This window comes from Herpailurus yagouaroundi, unplaced genomic scaffold (assembly GCF_014898765.1).
Source record: "Herpailurus yagouaroundi ecotype Mexico unplaced genomic scaffold, PumYag 180, whole genome shotgun sequence".
NCBI classification, from domain to species: Eukaryota; Metazoa; Chordata; class Mammalia; order Carnivora; family Felidae; genus Herpailurus; species Herpailurus yagouaroundi.
In genome coordinates, this window is record NW_024412411.1 from 15,382,939 (window position 1) to 15,399,850 (window position 16,912).

General features: G+C 45.1%; 1 protein-coding gene across 3 annotated transcripts in view; it reads right to left on the reverse strand.

Moving 5' to 3' along the window:
* Positions 1-16,912, reverse strand: part of ME3 (malic enzyme 3) — a 185,358-nt gene that overhangs the window by 12,610 nt on the left and 155,836 nt on the right. For all 3 annotated transcript variants that reach the window (XM_040489569.1, XM_040489568.1, XM_040489570.1), the window contains one exon: positions 10,603-10,712. In XM_040489569.1, coding sequence (XP_040345503.1) covers positions 10,603-10,712 — 110 coding nt within the window. The remainder of the gene's footprint in view (positions 1-10,602; positions 10,713-16,912) is intronic.

The following is a 16,912-nucleotide window of genomic DNA, read 5'->3' on the forward strand; positions in this document are numbered from 1 at the left end:
TGTCCTTTACCCTCATACTTCTACTTCTGGTAATCTATGTATGGAAAAATCCAAAACGCATGTCCTAGGATCTTTATGACAGTGTTATTTTTAATACAGAACGACTGGAAATAACTTAAACATCTAACAAAGGAGTAACTATTAAGTAAAGAGTGTGGACACTCAGAATATATTGCAGCCATTAAAAATTATTATGAAGATGATGTGGCAACACAGAAGAGGCTATTAAGTGAGTAACTAACATCAGATAATTGTTCTAAGTGCTTTAGATGTCTAACTGTAAAGACATTTATTTGTTTAATCCTAAGTACTATCATCCTCATTTTACAGCCCAGGAAAATGAAATATAGAGTAGTTTTCTGACTTGTCCAAGATCATATAACAAAGTGAGGATTTGAACCCAGGGAACCAGGCTCTAGGCCTTGTGCTTTTTTTTTTTTTAAAGTTTATTTTATTCATTTTGAGAGAGAGAAAGAGCAGAGGAGGGGCAGAGAGAGAATCCTAAGTAGGCTCCACACTGTCAGCACATAAGCCTGACATGGGGCTCAAACTCATGAATGTGAGATCATGACCTGAGCCAAAATCAAGAGTTGGATGCTTAACCTACTGAGACACCTAGGTGCCCCTAGGTCTTATGCTCTTAACCACTAAACTGCGTTTCACTGAGTTAGTTGGAAGGAAGAGAAACTTAAAAGGTTGTTCTGTGTAACGAAAAACACAGAATCTGGAAGGAACAATATAACTAAAGGTTGCAGGGTGGGAATATGAGTGAATTTCCTGTTTTCTCTTTCCAGTTTTCTAAGGGGTTAGTACTTTGGTAGCTCTGGGGAAGGGCCTTATCCCAGAATGTGGGTTGGATTTGTGTCTGGCTTAGAGGCCATGTATTGGGCAAAGACAGGGGGCACAGCAAACAGTTGGAGCCTAACAAGTGCACGTTCATCGTTGTGGACCTCAGAAGGTAGGACCTGAGGTAGGAACAAGAAGGTGGGGTACAGGCTCCAGCCTGCACACAGGAATGGCCTGGGTGGGGGGGACTGCCAAAGTGTAACAGGGTCCTACAGCCAGGGCTGAGGACTACTGGGGGCTTTCCTAACATCCTTTGGAGGGTCCCCAAGAGCTCATTGTGCATGTACTGAGGGCTTACCAGGTGACAGGCACCATGCTAGGCACTACAAAAGATGAATCAAACACGGTCCCTGCCCCCAGGGACTCCCTGTTCACCAAGGCTTGGGCACAAATAACTGTAACATAATCAGCAGTTAGAGATCACTATTTAGGGCTAATTGCATTCAGTTATTTATGAAGCATCAGTTATAGTTAAGTATACTGTCGGCATCAACCTACCTTTGCAGCTTCATGCCTCCCCACATACTCTGTGTTCCAGGCGCACTACTGATCATTCCCTGACAGGTCACGTCTTTTTACGCTTCTATGTTTTGCCCATGCTGTTTACCAGCTTAGGACCTTCTGCGTTGTTATTTCTTCCTTAAGACTCAGCTCAAATGATCTCCTCTGCCAGATATCCTCTGCTTTTCCCAGCCAGGCATCCTGAACCTCTCCTTCTTTTCCCAGATCTACTTTTTATCTAACCTGAATAAAGCTGGGCTATGTCATGGCCAGGCTCAGCACTGTACTGCATCCAAAACTGATAGCCAAGAAAGCATCAAAAAGCAATTTAAGTAATTACTGAAATCATTTACATAGGTAGTGAGAATTGCATGGTATGGTGCTCCTCTATATTCCTAAATACCTTGGTCTCTTATTTTCTTGAAGTCCACTTATTGTGTCAGCTAGTCCCCATTTCTCTTTCTGGAAACAACTCCACCCATCCTACTCTCTGGCCCCCAAGAGCTGTTTTCATTTTAGTTCTACTGAGTCAGAGCCTGTATTTCAAAAGGTCTTCAGATGACTTATATGGCCATTTAAGTCTGCGATGCACTGAACTAGACGACTTCTCTAGCTGAAGTACTAGTTTCCTTCCACTGGATAGAGAGGGAGTCTTCTGCTCATCTGATTCTATTTTGGGACATCTGCCTCCGGCAAGGAGATGTGCAAAACATGTGCCACCAGATGGCGCCAAAGATATTCCATCAGAGAAGACACTGTGCTTGATGGCTCTTTACCTTCTCCAATGCCAGGGATCTATTGTGGTTAGAACCTGCAAGCTGACTATCTGGGCTTACCTGCAGAAATCCAGTGCTGGATGGGGACTGGAGAGCATGACCTACCCCAAGCACACAGGTGAGGAAACTGAGGCCCCTTTCAGTCAATCAGTTGGAAGCAGAGCAGGGATACCTGCAGTGCTGCTTCCACCCCTTCGTGGCCCATGAGGCTCAGCCAGCCTCTCCTGAGTCTGGACTTGTAGGCAGCAGGTGGGGCATTATGAGCTCTCCTTGAGGGAGAACTGAGGGGTGGTGGAGGTAGAAAGAAGTGAATTAGGCAGAGGATGTCAATGGCTCTGGCAGGGGTGGAGAACACGAAACAATGGGAAATCTGATAGGAAAGAAGGGAACATTTCGATGAGAGGAGAGAAAGCCAACTGACATTTATTGATCCGTCTCACTGTGACCTTGACTCTGTGCTATGTATGTGCTTACCTGCATTTGCTCATTTAATCTTCACAAAATAACTACCAAACAAGTACTATGAGCTCCGTTTTCTCCCCATCTCAGAAGTGGAAAGTGAGGTTCAAAGGGAACAGCAACAGTCAGAAGAGAACTTCTGAATCCTCTTACCACCAAGTCTGTAAACCCTTTTCCTCCATATCCATTTGCTTTGTGTTTCCTCCCGTTACCACCAATGAACTGTCCCTGCTCCTAGCTAAAGCCACCCCCAGGTGTGTGTCAGGTCCCATCATTTTTGCCTGCTCTCCTTTGTAATTTTCTCTCCTTTTTTCTGCATCAATTTGTCCTCTACCAGATCACTGCCATCAGCACACAAACATGTCATCAAGCTCCCATCTTTAAAAAGGCTTCCTCTTGACTCTCTATAGTCCTACCCTAGTTCTTATTTGGAAGAGCTGTGTATACTTATTGCCTCTGTTTCCTTTTTTCTCAGTCTCCCTGAAACCAGTCAAGTCAATCAACTGTCCCCACCTCTTGACAAGGTCACCTGTGCCACCACCTTGTCACATTCGGTTGTCAGTCCTTAGTCACATCTTCTTTGACTTCTCAGCAGCATTGGATACTACTGCTTATTTTCCCTTGGGAAACTCCTTCTGCACTTGGCTCCTGGAGCCCCACACTCATCGGCTACCTCGCTGGCTACTTCTTCATGCTCTCCTTTCTGGAACCTTCCTCTGAGGCAAGTTACCCTGTGAAGTGGCAAGTTACCCTGATTATAGACCGGAACTCAAGAGGAAGAAGAGCAGTTCTTGAGCCCCATATTATAAAGTTGGCCAAATACAGTTATCTCCATCATTAACTTTCATTTGGGGGCAGCTCTTGGGTAACGTGTTAGGGAATTAAAAGTGGAGAGGAAGGAAGCTGTTTCAAGCTTTCTGAAGGTAACAACCTGAAGAAACCCAGGGGTGCAGGGATGTTGTTGAACATGGCTTGTGCCCATAAATGCCACGGGCCACCTAAAGTGTGACTGGCTGTTTCCCATTCACAATGAAAGAAAAACAAGTTTTCCTCTTTAGAGGGAGCTTCCATAATTACACTTCCTGCAAACTGAGGATCAGAGGCTGTCCATTCAGGAAATGCACAAAAGGATGAGCTGAAAATGTAATTTCTATTCTGTTTTTAATAGTCACATTTGACGAAGTGATAGGGAACTTCCATGGTGAACAACAGATTACTGGAGAAAAGGGAAAGAATTAGCCATTTTGTAGGTGAGGTGAGACTGCTGTCCCAGACAGGGAGAAGGGCAGGGAGTTAGACTTGGTCAGGGTCTGCTCAAAGTGGCTTTGGAGGCCTAGGGCCCTGGGGGACTGGGTTTTGTCCACTGCAAGGCCAGGCCTGCTTCCAGGATCTGCATAATTACCTTCCCAAAGCAGCTGGCTACCGTCACTCACTTGTTCATTAGTGTGTCTGGGGGCCTGTTTCTGGGCCTTCACTGCACCTGGCCTTGCAGATATAAGGATAAATAGAACAGTCTGTCTGTAGGTAGTTAACAGCTTATATGTTCAGAAAAATTCAAGTTCCCTTAATGATACCAAGCAAAGGCCTTCTAAACAACTTCAGTCCTATTTCTGTGTCATGAGGAGAATTTTCTGAAACTGCTGGACCCTCTAGAAGGCAGTTCCTGGCCCATGCAGAAGATGGATTAGACCTATTCAGACACACTCTGGAGGAACCAGAAAGAGTAATTACCAGCTTTTTGCTTCCCTGGGCTTTTACCTGATGCAGCAGACTAATGGGAGGTCACAGAGGAGCCAGGATCAGATGTAAGAGACCCATGGGAATCTCAGGGCTAGAGACGGCCCTGTAAGTGAAGAGCAGGCACAGAACACAGGGCTTCATGAAAAGGAAGGCTGTGGAGAGAGAAGGTTGAAAAGGCCAGGGGAGGCCTCACTGTGAGGGAAAGAGAACAGAAAGGCCAGGAAGTACTGTTCCATGTGTGTGGCTGTGGTGTAGGAAAGAGGGCAGCAGACCCCCAAGAGCCGGAAATAACTCCTGGTGTCTGGTAAACAGGACAGATCAGCTGGACAAAGTCTTCAGAGCTTGGCCACTCCTTCCCATCTGCCCCTTTGGTATCATGACAAACTTAGCTCTGGGGAACTTAGAAGCGTTCTGCAAAGTGGGTGACTCCTGAGCTCTGGAGAAAGGTGGGATCAGCCAGACACCAGTGGGACAGGCTTGGCCCTAGGTGTGGTACCTTGGAGGAGGTGAAGCCTGAGACTTTAAGGACACACAGAAGTCAGCCAAGAGCAGAAGAGAATTCTAGGCAAAGGGATAAGCACATTCAAAATCACAGAGTTGGCAGAAAATTCATAGAATCATGAGGAGTTCAATGGGTTGGAAGAATAGGGTATATGTGGAAGGTGGATAAACGTCCTGCCTCCTTCTCAGGCTTGCCCAGATCTGTGCTCACACCCATCTCTTTCCTCACCTCCACCAAAGCGCCTCTATCCTGGGTATCAACCATTCTTCCCTCCCTCTCATACTTATGTGCCAGGAGCATACTATGCACCAGAGGTATTTGCACTAGGTACCAGAACTAAGTACTGTTACGTGCCTGTCCCTGCCTATACATGACTCCTGTCCTTATAATGACCTGGTGCCATAAACTGGGGTAATTCTGGTGTAAAGTTGGTGTGAAGTCCAGCCAACTAGAATAGATGCTGGCCTTTTGAAACCATCTTGGTCATTCTGTACATACTGACGATTATCATTTCGGGCTGTTAATACTATGATGTCCATTTTGCAGATAAAGAAGGCTGTGAGGATTTAAGTCAAGTGGCCAAAGCCAAAGGGAGAAAAATGGGGATTCAGACCTAGGCTTGTCTCAATACAAGGTCTGACTATTAAGCACTCAGACTCACAAATTAAAATTTGAAAGTGTGAGGGGGTGATGATGGCCTGACATGCCACAGGGCACACTGACAGGCCATCTGGCCCCAAGTATGTGGTAGGACTTGGGAGTAGTGCAGATCCAGGGCAGGCCGGTGGGGTAGGAGGATGCTGTGGACTGGACACGCCAGCTAGACTTTCACACCCGAGCCACACTGTGTGAGGAGCTAGCAGTGGGGGCCGGAGGTCCATGGTCACTAGGCCAGCAGCATCCTGGATCTGGCTTCTGTGGAAGAAGGCAGCTGGCCTGTCCTCCAGCATGATCATTCCTATTGCTGTCCCCTTTCCAGTTTCCTCCTCCCCTAAGAGCAGGGAGGCTTCTCTGGTCCCAGTTGAAACAAGTCACCTGAGCCTCTGTCTTTTCCAAAGTCTCCCGAAAAGACTGCCAGCAGTATGTCAGCACACAAGCAGCCCTGCTCACCGAGGACCAGCCTGGGGCGGCTGAGGCTCTCTGTGAGCCAGCTGGGGTGGGCAAAGAGGAGACCGTCAGCAGTCCTGGGGAGCGCTTCACCCTTCCAGCACTGGGTTTCCAGAGGCCCCACCGTGTGGTCAGCCCTGTGGGGTGAGTCCAAGGTGTGTGGTACAGCCGGACTGGCTGGGAGACAGTTCAAATTATGTGCTGGAGCTCCTGCTCAGCTCCAGGCATGGCCCTGCCCTCTTGGAGCTGTCTGCTGTGATCCTCAAGCCCTCAGTCCCACCTTCCTTGTTCCACCAAGGATGTGATGCTGGGCCGGTATTCGGAGCCGGCAGCATGGCCCCAGTGTCATTTTCACGTGGCAGCCTGGTTCCAGCCCCTCCCATATGTGGGGTTTCAGGTAGATTCCGATGAGGAGTCCTGCTGGGGTGTGTTGGGTCTGTTCCCAGCAACCACATATAACTTGTTTTTGGGGTCTGTTTGCCACGGTCATCCCTCCCTTCTGCCTTCCCTCCCTCTCAACCCTTTTCAATTCTGCATACGGTGTTCCTTTTTCTATTTTTGAGCATGGCTATATAGTTTTATGTTTCATTTCTGTTAACTTTGGAGTTAAAGATTAAGCATGAGCTTCATCTTCCATGTTTCCCCCTGAGTCCTGGAATTGCTCACCAATGTCCTAATTGCCCACTTAGCACTGAGAACACACATCATAGGCTTCTGGTCCTGGACTCATCAGTAACCAGCTGATGGTGTGGTCAAGCCCCTTCCCCTCTCTGGATCTCCTCTTTGGTCTGTAAACCAGGGGAGGAGGGGATGGGAAAGATGGGAGCAGCAGGCTTCTGGAGACTAGTGATATCCCCACTTATGTGGGATCTGGAATTTAATCCTTCGCAAGAAGACTCGTTGCACCGCCTCACCCACACAGGGGAATAGGCAGTCTGATGTCATGGAGAGAGAGTGGAGAACTGTGAGTCAGAAACAACTAGGTTCTGGTCCCACTTTGTGTCTGTCTGGCTATGTGACCTGGAGCAAAAATTAATGCTTGAACTCCAGTTTCCTTACCAGTGACAGGGGACAGCAAGGTCTGTCCTCCCTGAGGGTTTGGGGGGCTGTTGCCAGGAAGTTACGAGGCAGTATGGATTAAAAAAATAGCTCACACCTAAAGTTCTCTGTGCATGCAAAATATTATTTGGCACAGCTTGGGCTCCCTGGGAAGCACATTCTGAGACATGTAGAGTGTTCAGGATGTTACCAAGAAGTGCCCTTGGGATTGGCACCTATGGAAGCGAGTGGGAAAGGGGTGGGGCAGGGGGAAAGCAGGAGGGAGCAGAGGAGAAGCTGGGCTGTGATGCAGTCCCCAAAGCCTCAGCCAACCCTGTGGGGGAGCTCTGGAGTTCAATGTCCCCTCAGACTTGTCCTGCATTGGGCCAAAGTGGTTGGGCTTTTATATTCCCTCATCACGGGGTGAGGGCATCCCTGGCAGGGCAGGACCGTGAGCGAGGCAGCTCTGGAGCTGGGACTCTGCCCGAGGCAGCTGACAGCCCTGCCAGTAGTTGGGGCATCAAGTCTTTTCTCGAAGGAAGATCTGGGTGGTGTGCCTCCACCCCCACCTCTTTACTGTTATTACTTACATGCTCCTACCTAACAGTCAGCCTGTCCTATCAAAGACTTGATATTACAGGGCTCCTGACATTCTGGTACTGTTCGCTAGCTCTCATCACACATTTCAGATGCATGGCTTTAGTTTTTAATTGCTGAGAAAAGAATGGGAAAGTCCTCTGCTGTCTGCTGTGGGACCCAGAAAACTATTCCATCCAGCTTTGCCTGGGAGCGAAATAGACTCTGCTGGGACTGGCTACGAACAGGAAATCAAAACCAATGAATTTAACAATGAATTGACTAAATTAAAAATGCTACATGTGTACACACGACGATGTAAATCCATCTGAATGTAAGCACATGTGGGGGGCACTACTGTGTAAGTACATGTATGATGACCTGGACAAGAGAGAGGCTGCAGGGGCAGGTGTCCAAGGTAGACATGCCCACGGGAATTGGCGGGTATGCTTATGAGAATGTCAATTTGTGTGTGTAGACTTCATTCATTCATTCATTCATTCATTCATTCATTCTCCAAATACTTATGAAGCATCTAGAATGTGCCAGGCACGGTGCTGGGAACTGGGGAATGAGAATAGATGACATAGTTTCTGCCTCTGGAAGCTTATTGTCTCCTGGGGAAACAGACAACTCCACGCAGACATTTGGGGTACAGTGTGGTAAGAGAACTGACAGGGGAGCACAGGTGACTGTGGGAGCACCTGGTGGGCACCTGAATCAGACTGGGGGAGCAAAGGCTGCTGTGAGTCCTTCCCTGGGACAGGACACCCTTAAGCTGAGTCTTGAAAGGTACATATGAGTGACTAAGGGGCAGAACTTTCACACGCAGAGAGAACTGACAAGGAAAGGGGTTAGAGGAGTAAACGTAACAGTGGGTCAGAGGACAGAGAGATTAGTGGGGGTGGAGTGGGGCCCAAAGAGGCAGATCCTCGAGGCCTGATACCTGCAGTGGGGCAGCGTGAACTTGCTCATGAAGAGGGGGTTGATGGCCATAGTTTCATCTTAGAGGTGCTTTCTGGCAGCAGCGGGGGGTAGTGGAGGCAGGTGGATTGCAGGGTCCAGATGTATCCCCCTGTTTATGAGGATGTACACACATGACTGTGTGTGTGTGTGTGTGTGTGTGTGTGTGTGTGTGTGTACATCTGGAGTCTGCACCAGGTGTGCCACCCACATGGACTTGTTTTCCACTCCCACCTTCTGGTCTTGGCAGCCCAGTGGGCTCAGGGGGATGGCTGTCCTGCCTCTGACTCATGAGTGAGTGCCATGACGGGGGAGCCGGTCAGGGGCTAGCCGGCAGGTGTTTCCTTGAGGGCTGTGGCCACACCCCTGTCCACGGGGCTGACAGTGAGGTGACCAGCAGGAGGGCAGGGAGGGAATGCTTCCTGCACCAACCATTGCTCTTGGACTGTGCTGCCCTGTCTGTGCAGAGTGCCCACTTCTGTGGGTAATACTGGGCTTTCCCAGGCCCATACATCTAGGGTGACAGACTGGTGACAGGCTGGGGGGTTGCCATATGTCAGCTCTCCCTTACTGGGTCTCCCCTCTCTGGCTACCCACTCTTCAAGGGCTGAACTCATATATTTTGATCTTAATTATCTAAAAATATGCTAAACTGTGCTATCCTGACTCTTAAAAATGTATGCCCAATCCAAAAACACACCCCATTCATCACATTTCTTTAGCTCTTCATGTGGGCCACAGGAAAGGAAGAAACATTTGGTTCTGTAATAGTATGGTCTGGGAACGGTACGATGAGTGATTATGTACTTAGAATTTAGGGTCCAGATTTCAACTCTATACTTACTTTCTGCATAAATTACTGACTCTCTGTGCCTCAGTTTCTTCATTCTTAAGACAGAGATAATAAGATCACATAGGATTAAATGTGTACAGTGCTTAGAACAGTGTCTGATGTATAATACATGTTCAGCTCTAAACCTTAGCTATTATTATCTAGGTTTGAACACTCTTAGGTTTAACCCTAACTCATTTGATGAAAAGTTGTGACCTCTTTGGGTCTCATCTGCAAAATGAAAGGTTGGCCAATCTTTTACTCCCAAGGAAGGACCAACACCTGTCCCCCACCAACTTGTTCTTGTCCTGACATGCATCTTTGGTTTTAAAACATTCTGCTTGCCAAACTCCCTCTATTAGATGCTAACTACATGTCATCAGTGTTTCTGTTGACTTTTACAAAACATTAGGAATAGCTCCCAGTGCTCTTACTGAGAATGCCTGGATCAGGAGAGATGATATATGAGGGACCCCCCCACCCCAACCCTTCCCTTCCAGTTTCACATACTGGCATCTCCACAGCAAGAAGCAAGTGCCTTCAGATACTTCTGGTCCATAGAACAGAAGTTCTATGTAACCAAGTAACCAAGTTGATCCTGAACTAGAAAATGCTTCCTATTGGCTTTTGGAGCACCCTGGGGCCCTGGCATCAATGCCTTCCACAGTTATCATTCTGAGTAACACACATTCTAGCCAAGTTAAGAGAAGGGACTGTCCTGATTCTGACAGAGCTGCACCTAATATTTGGAAAATCCAAGAGCGAGCTATTGGGGCTGGGGAAGGACATTTTTAGGGTAATTGATGCTTTGGTCCGATGAATCCTCTGTGCTAGTGCTTTCCATATATTAGCTCTTTAAATTTTCATAATAATCTCCCAAGGCAGTTATTATCATCCACATTGACTAGATGATAAGACTATAGCTCAGAGATATGATTAGCCCAAGTTGAACCAGCTGGAAAATGACAGCACTGTTTAGTATTTCTTTCATGTATTAAATCGCATAATTCTTACTTTCCTTTGAAGCAGTAATGACGTCCATTTTATAGATGAGGAAACTGAGGCTTAGCCAAGTTAAGGGACTTTTTCAAAGTCACAGAACTAAATTTAGCCAAGTGGGAGTTGAATCCAACATTAATGCTCTTTCTTCCACAGCTGCTGGCAGCAAACTAGCTAGGAGGTGCCCCCACTTGGGCATCCAGGGGAAATCTGTGAGAAGGCATGAATCCTTGGTGGCTTTGTCAGGTGGGGTGGAAACTTACCTTGGATGTCATCATTGAACATGCAATACTTGTTGCGGTATTTGTTGAGCAGGCGGAAGGCATTGGCATTGGCAAAGTCTTCAAACTGGATGAGGCAATTTATTCCAAACCTGTGGGAAGGGAAAGGAAAGAACTCATGATTGTCTCCGCAAGGCCAGTCCCTGGCAGATCCCAACCTGCCCTGGGAGTGGGGAGGCACAGGACAGATGGTGGGGGGGTGACGTGGCTCATTCAGTGGGGTTTTTGCCACTTGGATGGCTCCTGGACTCCCTGGCTCTGCTTTCCCCATTATGAATGAGGATGGGGAAGGGAGAGAGTAGGAACACGAGGCTTGGTGGGTCAGCTGAGCCCATATTTTTGTCTCTAATGTAGGCTGGTGGCTACCATGAGTTATGGATGGCAGACCCTGAGGGGTGATGGAAAGACTGAGATGGGGCCTGTGGCCATCTGAAATTCTAGCAGAAAGCTCACTACCCGCCCAAGTGCATGAAGAAACCTCGACTTTCCAACTCCTGGGGGGCCTGGAGAGCCTCTGCAGCCTTCAAACATCTCTCTGGGTGAGTCTTGATACCTGGAGTTCCTCCACTAACCAATGTGCAGGTATAGAACATCAGTTAGTGAGCTTGTTCAAAATACAGACCACCAGGCCCATCCTCCAGAGATTCTCACTTAGTGAGTTTGGGGCAGGGCTCATGAATGTATATATATTTTTCCCTCTGGCTTTCTTGTGGCATAATTGACAAAAATCACATATTTTAGATATACAGTGGGATACTGTGATATACATTATGAAATGATTACCACAACCAAGCTAATTAACACATGCATCACCTCACAGCAACACCATGTGGTGTGTGTGTGTGGTGTGGACGTCTAAGAAAACTCTCTTAGCAAACTTCAAGTATACGACTCAGTAGGAACCATGAACTGTGGTCACCATGCTGAACAGGAATCTGCATCTTTATCAAGCACCCCAGATTGTTTGGATTCTCACAGTCTAGAGAACTCTGAGAAACAATGCCTGGGTGGGTGAAGACAATGCCCATTAAGCTGCCTGATGTGCCTTTTTAAAAACTATGCTACAACTGACTCCTAGATTTCACTCCTAGATTTCAAGGTCAGGGAAAGTTTGTCTTTCCTACAAAATGGCTGTATCTGTAACCCATTTTTCCTGTTGACATTGTGAGAAAGCTGAGAGTTCAGTTTTCTGCTCCTGGGCTGAAGGCAGCATCAGGCCAGCCTTTCTGCACACACCCTTCCCCTTACTCCATTCTTGCTTTTGATCGTCATTTTGATAGTTTTGATCTATTGTGTCTTTTCTTGGAAACAAGCATGACACAAATTATTAAAAATTACCTAATGCACAGACAAAAAAATTTCATCTCATGGGTCCGTTTGTGTCGAATATTTAATTAAGTTCATGTTCATTGAGAAAAAGTGCCTTGATTGACCAGCCAGGAGTGTTGAAGCATGAGATGGAGAGAAGGGGTCTGTCACTCCCAACCTGGTGTGAACTACAGGCTTAGGACCAGTGTGGGACCAGCTGTGGAAAGAAAGATTTATGACCCTGCCAAAAAATGTGGGTGGGGCGCATACCTGGTGGGCTTCCTGTGCTACCCGGGGCATCTTTCCAATGAGGCTGTTGTCTATGATGGGTGAGTAGTCCTGAAATAGCCCAGAAACTTCTATTTCAACTTCATAATTTTGTGCCTGGCTTACCCCTATGGTAGAAATCCAGCAGCAGGTAAATATTTGCTCCTGTCATGGTCCTTCCAGAACCTTAGCAAGTTAAAGCTGTTGGTGGGGGGACTTGGAGGTGGGTTCATGTCATAGCGGCAGAAATGGAGAGGCTGTGACTTGCCATAGTCCAGTACTAAGAGTGCCGGGCATGGGTCAGCAGGCTTGTGGGCCTCACCTGGCTCTGAATGGTCTAACATCTATCCCTTCACTCCTTTATTCTGCCTCAGTTTTTCATCTGTCAATGGACACAGTAATATCTGCCTGGCCAACTTCAGTGGGCTGTTGTGAGGATGAAAAGCTGGGGTTATTCTGAAATTGTAAGTTGCTAAGCACACATGTCATTTTGGCCACAATTCCTATTTATTCACAGAGCAAGTGCTGTTTGGGGTGGGGAAGGGGGCTCTCTGTATCTCCCAACCCACCATCCAGCCCCGTTCTCCTTTTACAGTGAATACAACTGAAAAATAAAACGTCCTATGCACAAATACAGTGCTATTCTTGCTGACCCAAAATTTACTGTGAATTTTTTTCCAGGGTGTGAATTTCAAGTATTTGGATTGGGAGGGGGACAGAATGTCTTTGGTTGCTGGTGACATTTTGCTATATATAATCCTCACAAGACTCCCAGTGTTGCTCCACGACTGGCCTGGAGCTAAAATGCTGAAAAGGTCAGATAACAAAGCAATGCGATGCACGTTCTTTTTCTTTCTGTCTCTCTTACACACACACACACACACACACATGCACACACACACACTTGACATTTAAGCAATACCAATCTGAGATAAAAATAAGGCAGAATTATAAATACCTTTGTTCAATGCACTACTACTCTTTCATATTAAATTCAGTTTTTTATGAGTAAATTTTTTTTACTTTTTATTTTTTACTTATTTTTTAATTCCAGTGTAGTTAACATACAGTGTTATATGAGTTGCAGGTACAATATAGTGATTCACCAATTCTATACATTACCCAGTGCTCATCATGAAACGTGTACTCTTAATCCCCTTCACCTGTTTTACCCATCCCCCCCCACCTCCCTCTGATAACCATCAGTTTGTTCTCTATAGTTAAGTCTGTTTCTTGGTTTGTCTTTTTTCTCCCCCCTTTGTTTGTTTGCTTCATTTCTTAAATTCCACAGGAGTGTAATCATTTGGTATTTGTCTTTCTCTAGCTGGCTTATTTCACTTACCATTATATTCTCTAGATCCATCCATGTTGTTGCAAATGGCAAGATTTCTTTTTTATGGCTTAGTAATACTGTATTGTGTATATATACTACATTTTTACTTATTCATCTATCGATGGACACTTGGGCTGCTTCCATGGTTTGGGCTATTGTAAATAACACTGCAATAAATACAGGGGTGCATATATCCCTTTGAATTAGTGTTTTCTTGTATTCTTTGTGTAAATACACAGTAGTGTGATTATAAGATAATAGGCTAGTTCTATTTTTAGTTTTTTGAGGACCCTCCAAACTGTCTTCCACAGTGGCCGCACCAGTTTGCATTCCCACCAACAGCATACGAGGGTTCCTTTTTTCTCCACATTCTTGTCAATACTTGTTGTTTCTTGAATTTTTGATCTAAACAATTCTGATAGATGTGACACGATATCTCAATGTTATTTTGGTTTGCATTTCCCTGATGATCAGTGATGTTGAGCATCTTTTCATTATCTGTTGGCCATATGTATGTCTTCTTTGGAGAAATGTCTGCTCATGCCTTTTGCCCATTTTTTTTACTTGGATTCTTTAGGTTTTTGGGTGTTGAGTTGTATAAGTTCTTTACACACTTAGCATGCTAACCCTTTATCAGACATGTCATTTACAAGTATCTTCTCCTATTCTGTAGGTTGTCTTTTAGTTTTGTTGGTTATTTCTTTTGCTATGCAGAGACTTTTATTTTGATATAGTCCCAATAGTTCATTTTTTGCTTTTCTTTCCCTTGCCTCAGGACACATATCTAGAAAGAGGTTGTTTCGGCTGATGTCAAAGAAATTACTGCTTATATTCTCTTCTAGGATTTTTATGGTTTCAGGTCTCACATTTAGGTCCCTAATGCATTTTGAGTTTATTTGTGTGTAGGTATAAGAAAGTGGTCCAATTTCATTCTTTTGCATGTTGCCTTCCAGTTTTTCCAACACCATTTGCTAAAGAGACTGTCTTTTTCTCTTTGCTTATTCTTGCTTCCTTTATTGAAGATTAACTGAACATTTAACTATGGGTTTATTTCTGGTCTTTCTATTCTGTTGATCTATGTGCCTATGGTTTGCCAGTACCATACTGTTTTGATTACTACAGTTTTGTAATATAACTTAAAGTCTAGGATGGTGATACCTCCAGTTTTTTCTTTTTCAAGATGTCTTTGGCTATTTGGGATCTTTTGTGGTTCCATACAAATTTTAGGATTGTTTTTTCTAACTCTTTGAAAAATGAATATGCTATTGGTATTTTGTTAGGGATTTTATTAAATCTGTAGATGTTTTGGGTAGTGTAGCTATTTCAATAATATTTGTTCTTCCAGGGCATGAGCATAGAATGTCTTTCCATTTCTTTGTGTTGTCTTCAATTTCTTTCATCAATTTTATAGTTTTCAGAGTACAGGTCTTTCACCTCTTTGCATATCTATTACTGATTTTAATTCATGGTTACCACTAGGTTTATACATAACATCTTCTATATATAGCAGTCTATTTTAAGTTGATGGTAGCTTAAGTTTGAGCCTATTCTTTACTCCTTTCCCCACCACATTTCTGATATATGGTATCATACTCTTTTATTTTGTGCGTCTCTTGACTGATTTTTACAGATATACTTATTTTTACTGCTTTTGTGCTTCCTTTTTTTTTTTTTTTAACTCTTACTTACTGTCTTTCCTTTCCATGCAAAGAGTCCCCTTTAACATTTTTTGAAGGGCTGGTTTAGTGGTCATGAACTCCTTTAGCTTTTGCTTGTCTTGGAAACTCTTTACCTCTCCTTCTATTCTGAATGATAGCCTTGCTGGATAGAATATTCTTGGCTGCAGATTTTTCCCTTTCCACACTTTCAATATATCATGCCACTCCCTTCTGGCTTGGAAAATTTCTGCTTAAAAACCTCCTGATAGCCTTATGGGGTTTCCTTTTTATGTAACTGTCTTTCCTCTTGCTGCTTTAAATTTTTCGTTGTTGTTGTTTTTATTGCTTTTTGCCATTTTAATTACTATGCATCTTGGTGTAGACCTCCTTGGGTTGATTTTGCTGGGGGAATCTTTGTGCCTCCTGGATCTGGATATCGATTTCCTTACCCAGATAGGAAAGTTTTCAGTTATTATTTCCTCAAGTAAATTTTCTGCCCCCTTTTCTCTCTTTTTAAATTTTATTTATTTAGTTTTTAGTAATCTCTATACCCAATATGGGGCTTGAACTCTCAATCCTGAAGTCAAGAGTTGCATGCTCTTCCAACTGAGCCAGCCAGCCCCCTTCCCCCCATCTTCACTTTCTCTCTTTTCTTCTTCTGGAATCCCTATAATGTAAATGCTATCATGCTTAAAGGAGTTTCTGAGTTCCCTAAGTCTATTCTCATTTTGCATAATTTTTTTCTCTCATTTTCTCGTTTTGATTACTTTCCCTTACTCTGTCCTCCAGGTTACTAATATGTTCCTTTGCTTCCTGTAGCCTGCCATTTTATTCCTTCTGGTGTATTTTTAATTTCACCTATTGTGCTCTTCATCTCTGGTTCTTTTTTATGTTTTCTTTTTCTTTGTTAAGGGTTTCATGAGGTCCTCCACTCTTTTCTCAAGTCCAGTGAGTATCTTTATAATCATTGCTTTAAATTCTCTATCAGGCATCTTATCTATTTTGCCTGGGTGTCTTGCTGTGGTTTTGTCCTGTTCTTTTATTTGGGCCATATTCCTGTTTCCTGTGTATTAGAAAAAGTCAGCTACATCTTCTGCTCTGTGAAAGTAATAGCCTTATGAAGAAGAGGTCCTTTAGTGCCATGCAGTGCAGTGTCCTCTGTTCATCAGAACCTGGTGCTTCAGGGTTGTCTCCTGTGTGTGTTGTGTGTGCCCTGCTGTTGAGTCCTGGCTGCCTTTTTTCCATCAGTCCAGTCATCTGCAGAGGCTCTGACTATTGTAGGCAGAGTTTGGTCCCTGGCCCAGGTGGGGCATGCAGTTTTAATAAGGTGGGGCCACTGCTGGGACCAGGGCTTCAGGGTGTGGTGTGCAGTTTTAACAATGTGAGCCTTGGGCTTCCACAGAGTCTATAGCCATCACCATAGGGACAGAGGCCCTATGTCCAGAGAAATGGTGTTGGCAAGATTTGTGCAGGTATTCTGGGGGAGGGGGACTGCAGTACTTGGACGGAGGCAAGGGTGACTGGGAAGGGTAGATCTGCAAAAGTGAGGGGGAGTGGGGCTTGGCATACACAAGATAGGTAGTGAATGTTGCCACTGTGCTGGTTCCCATAGGTGGTTATATGTTTATGCTAGGGGGTGGGGAAGGGAGATGGAGCTGGTTAGCTCCTTTGTTCCTGGGAAGTCCCTCTGGGAGACCTGCCCCTCCAAGACCTGCTCTGAGATGTG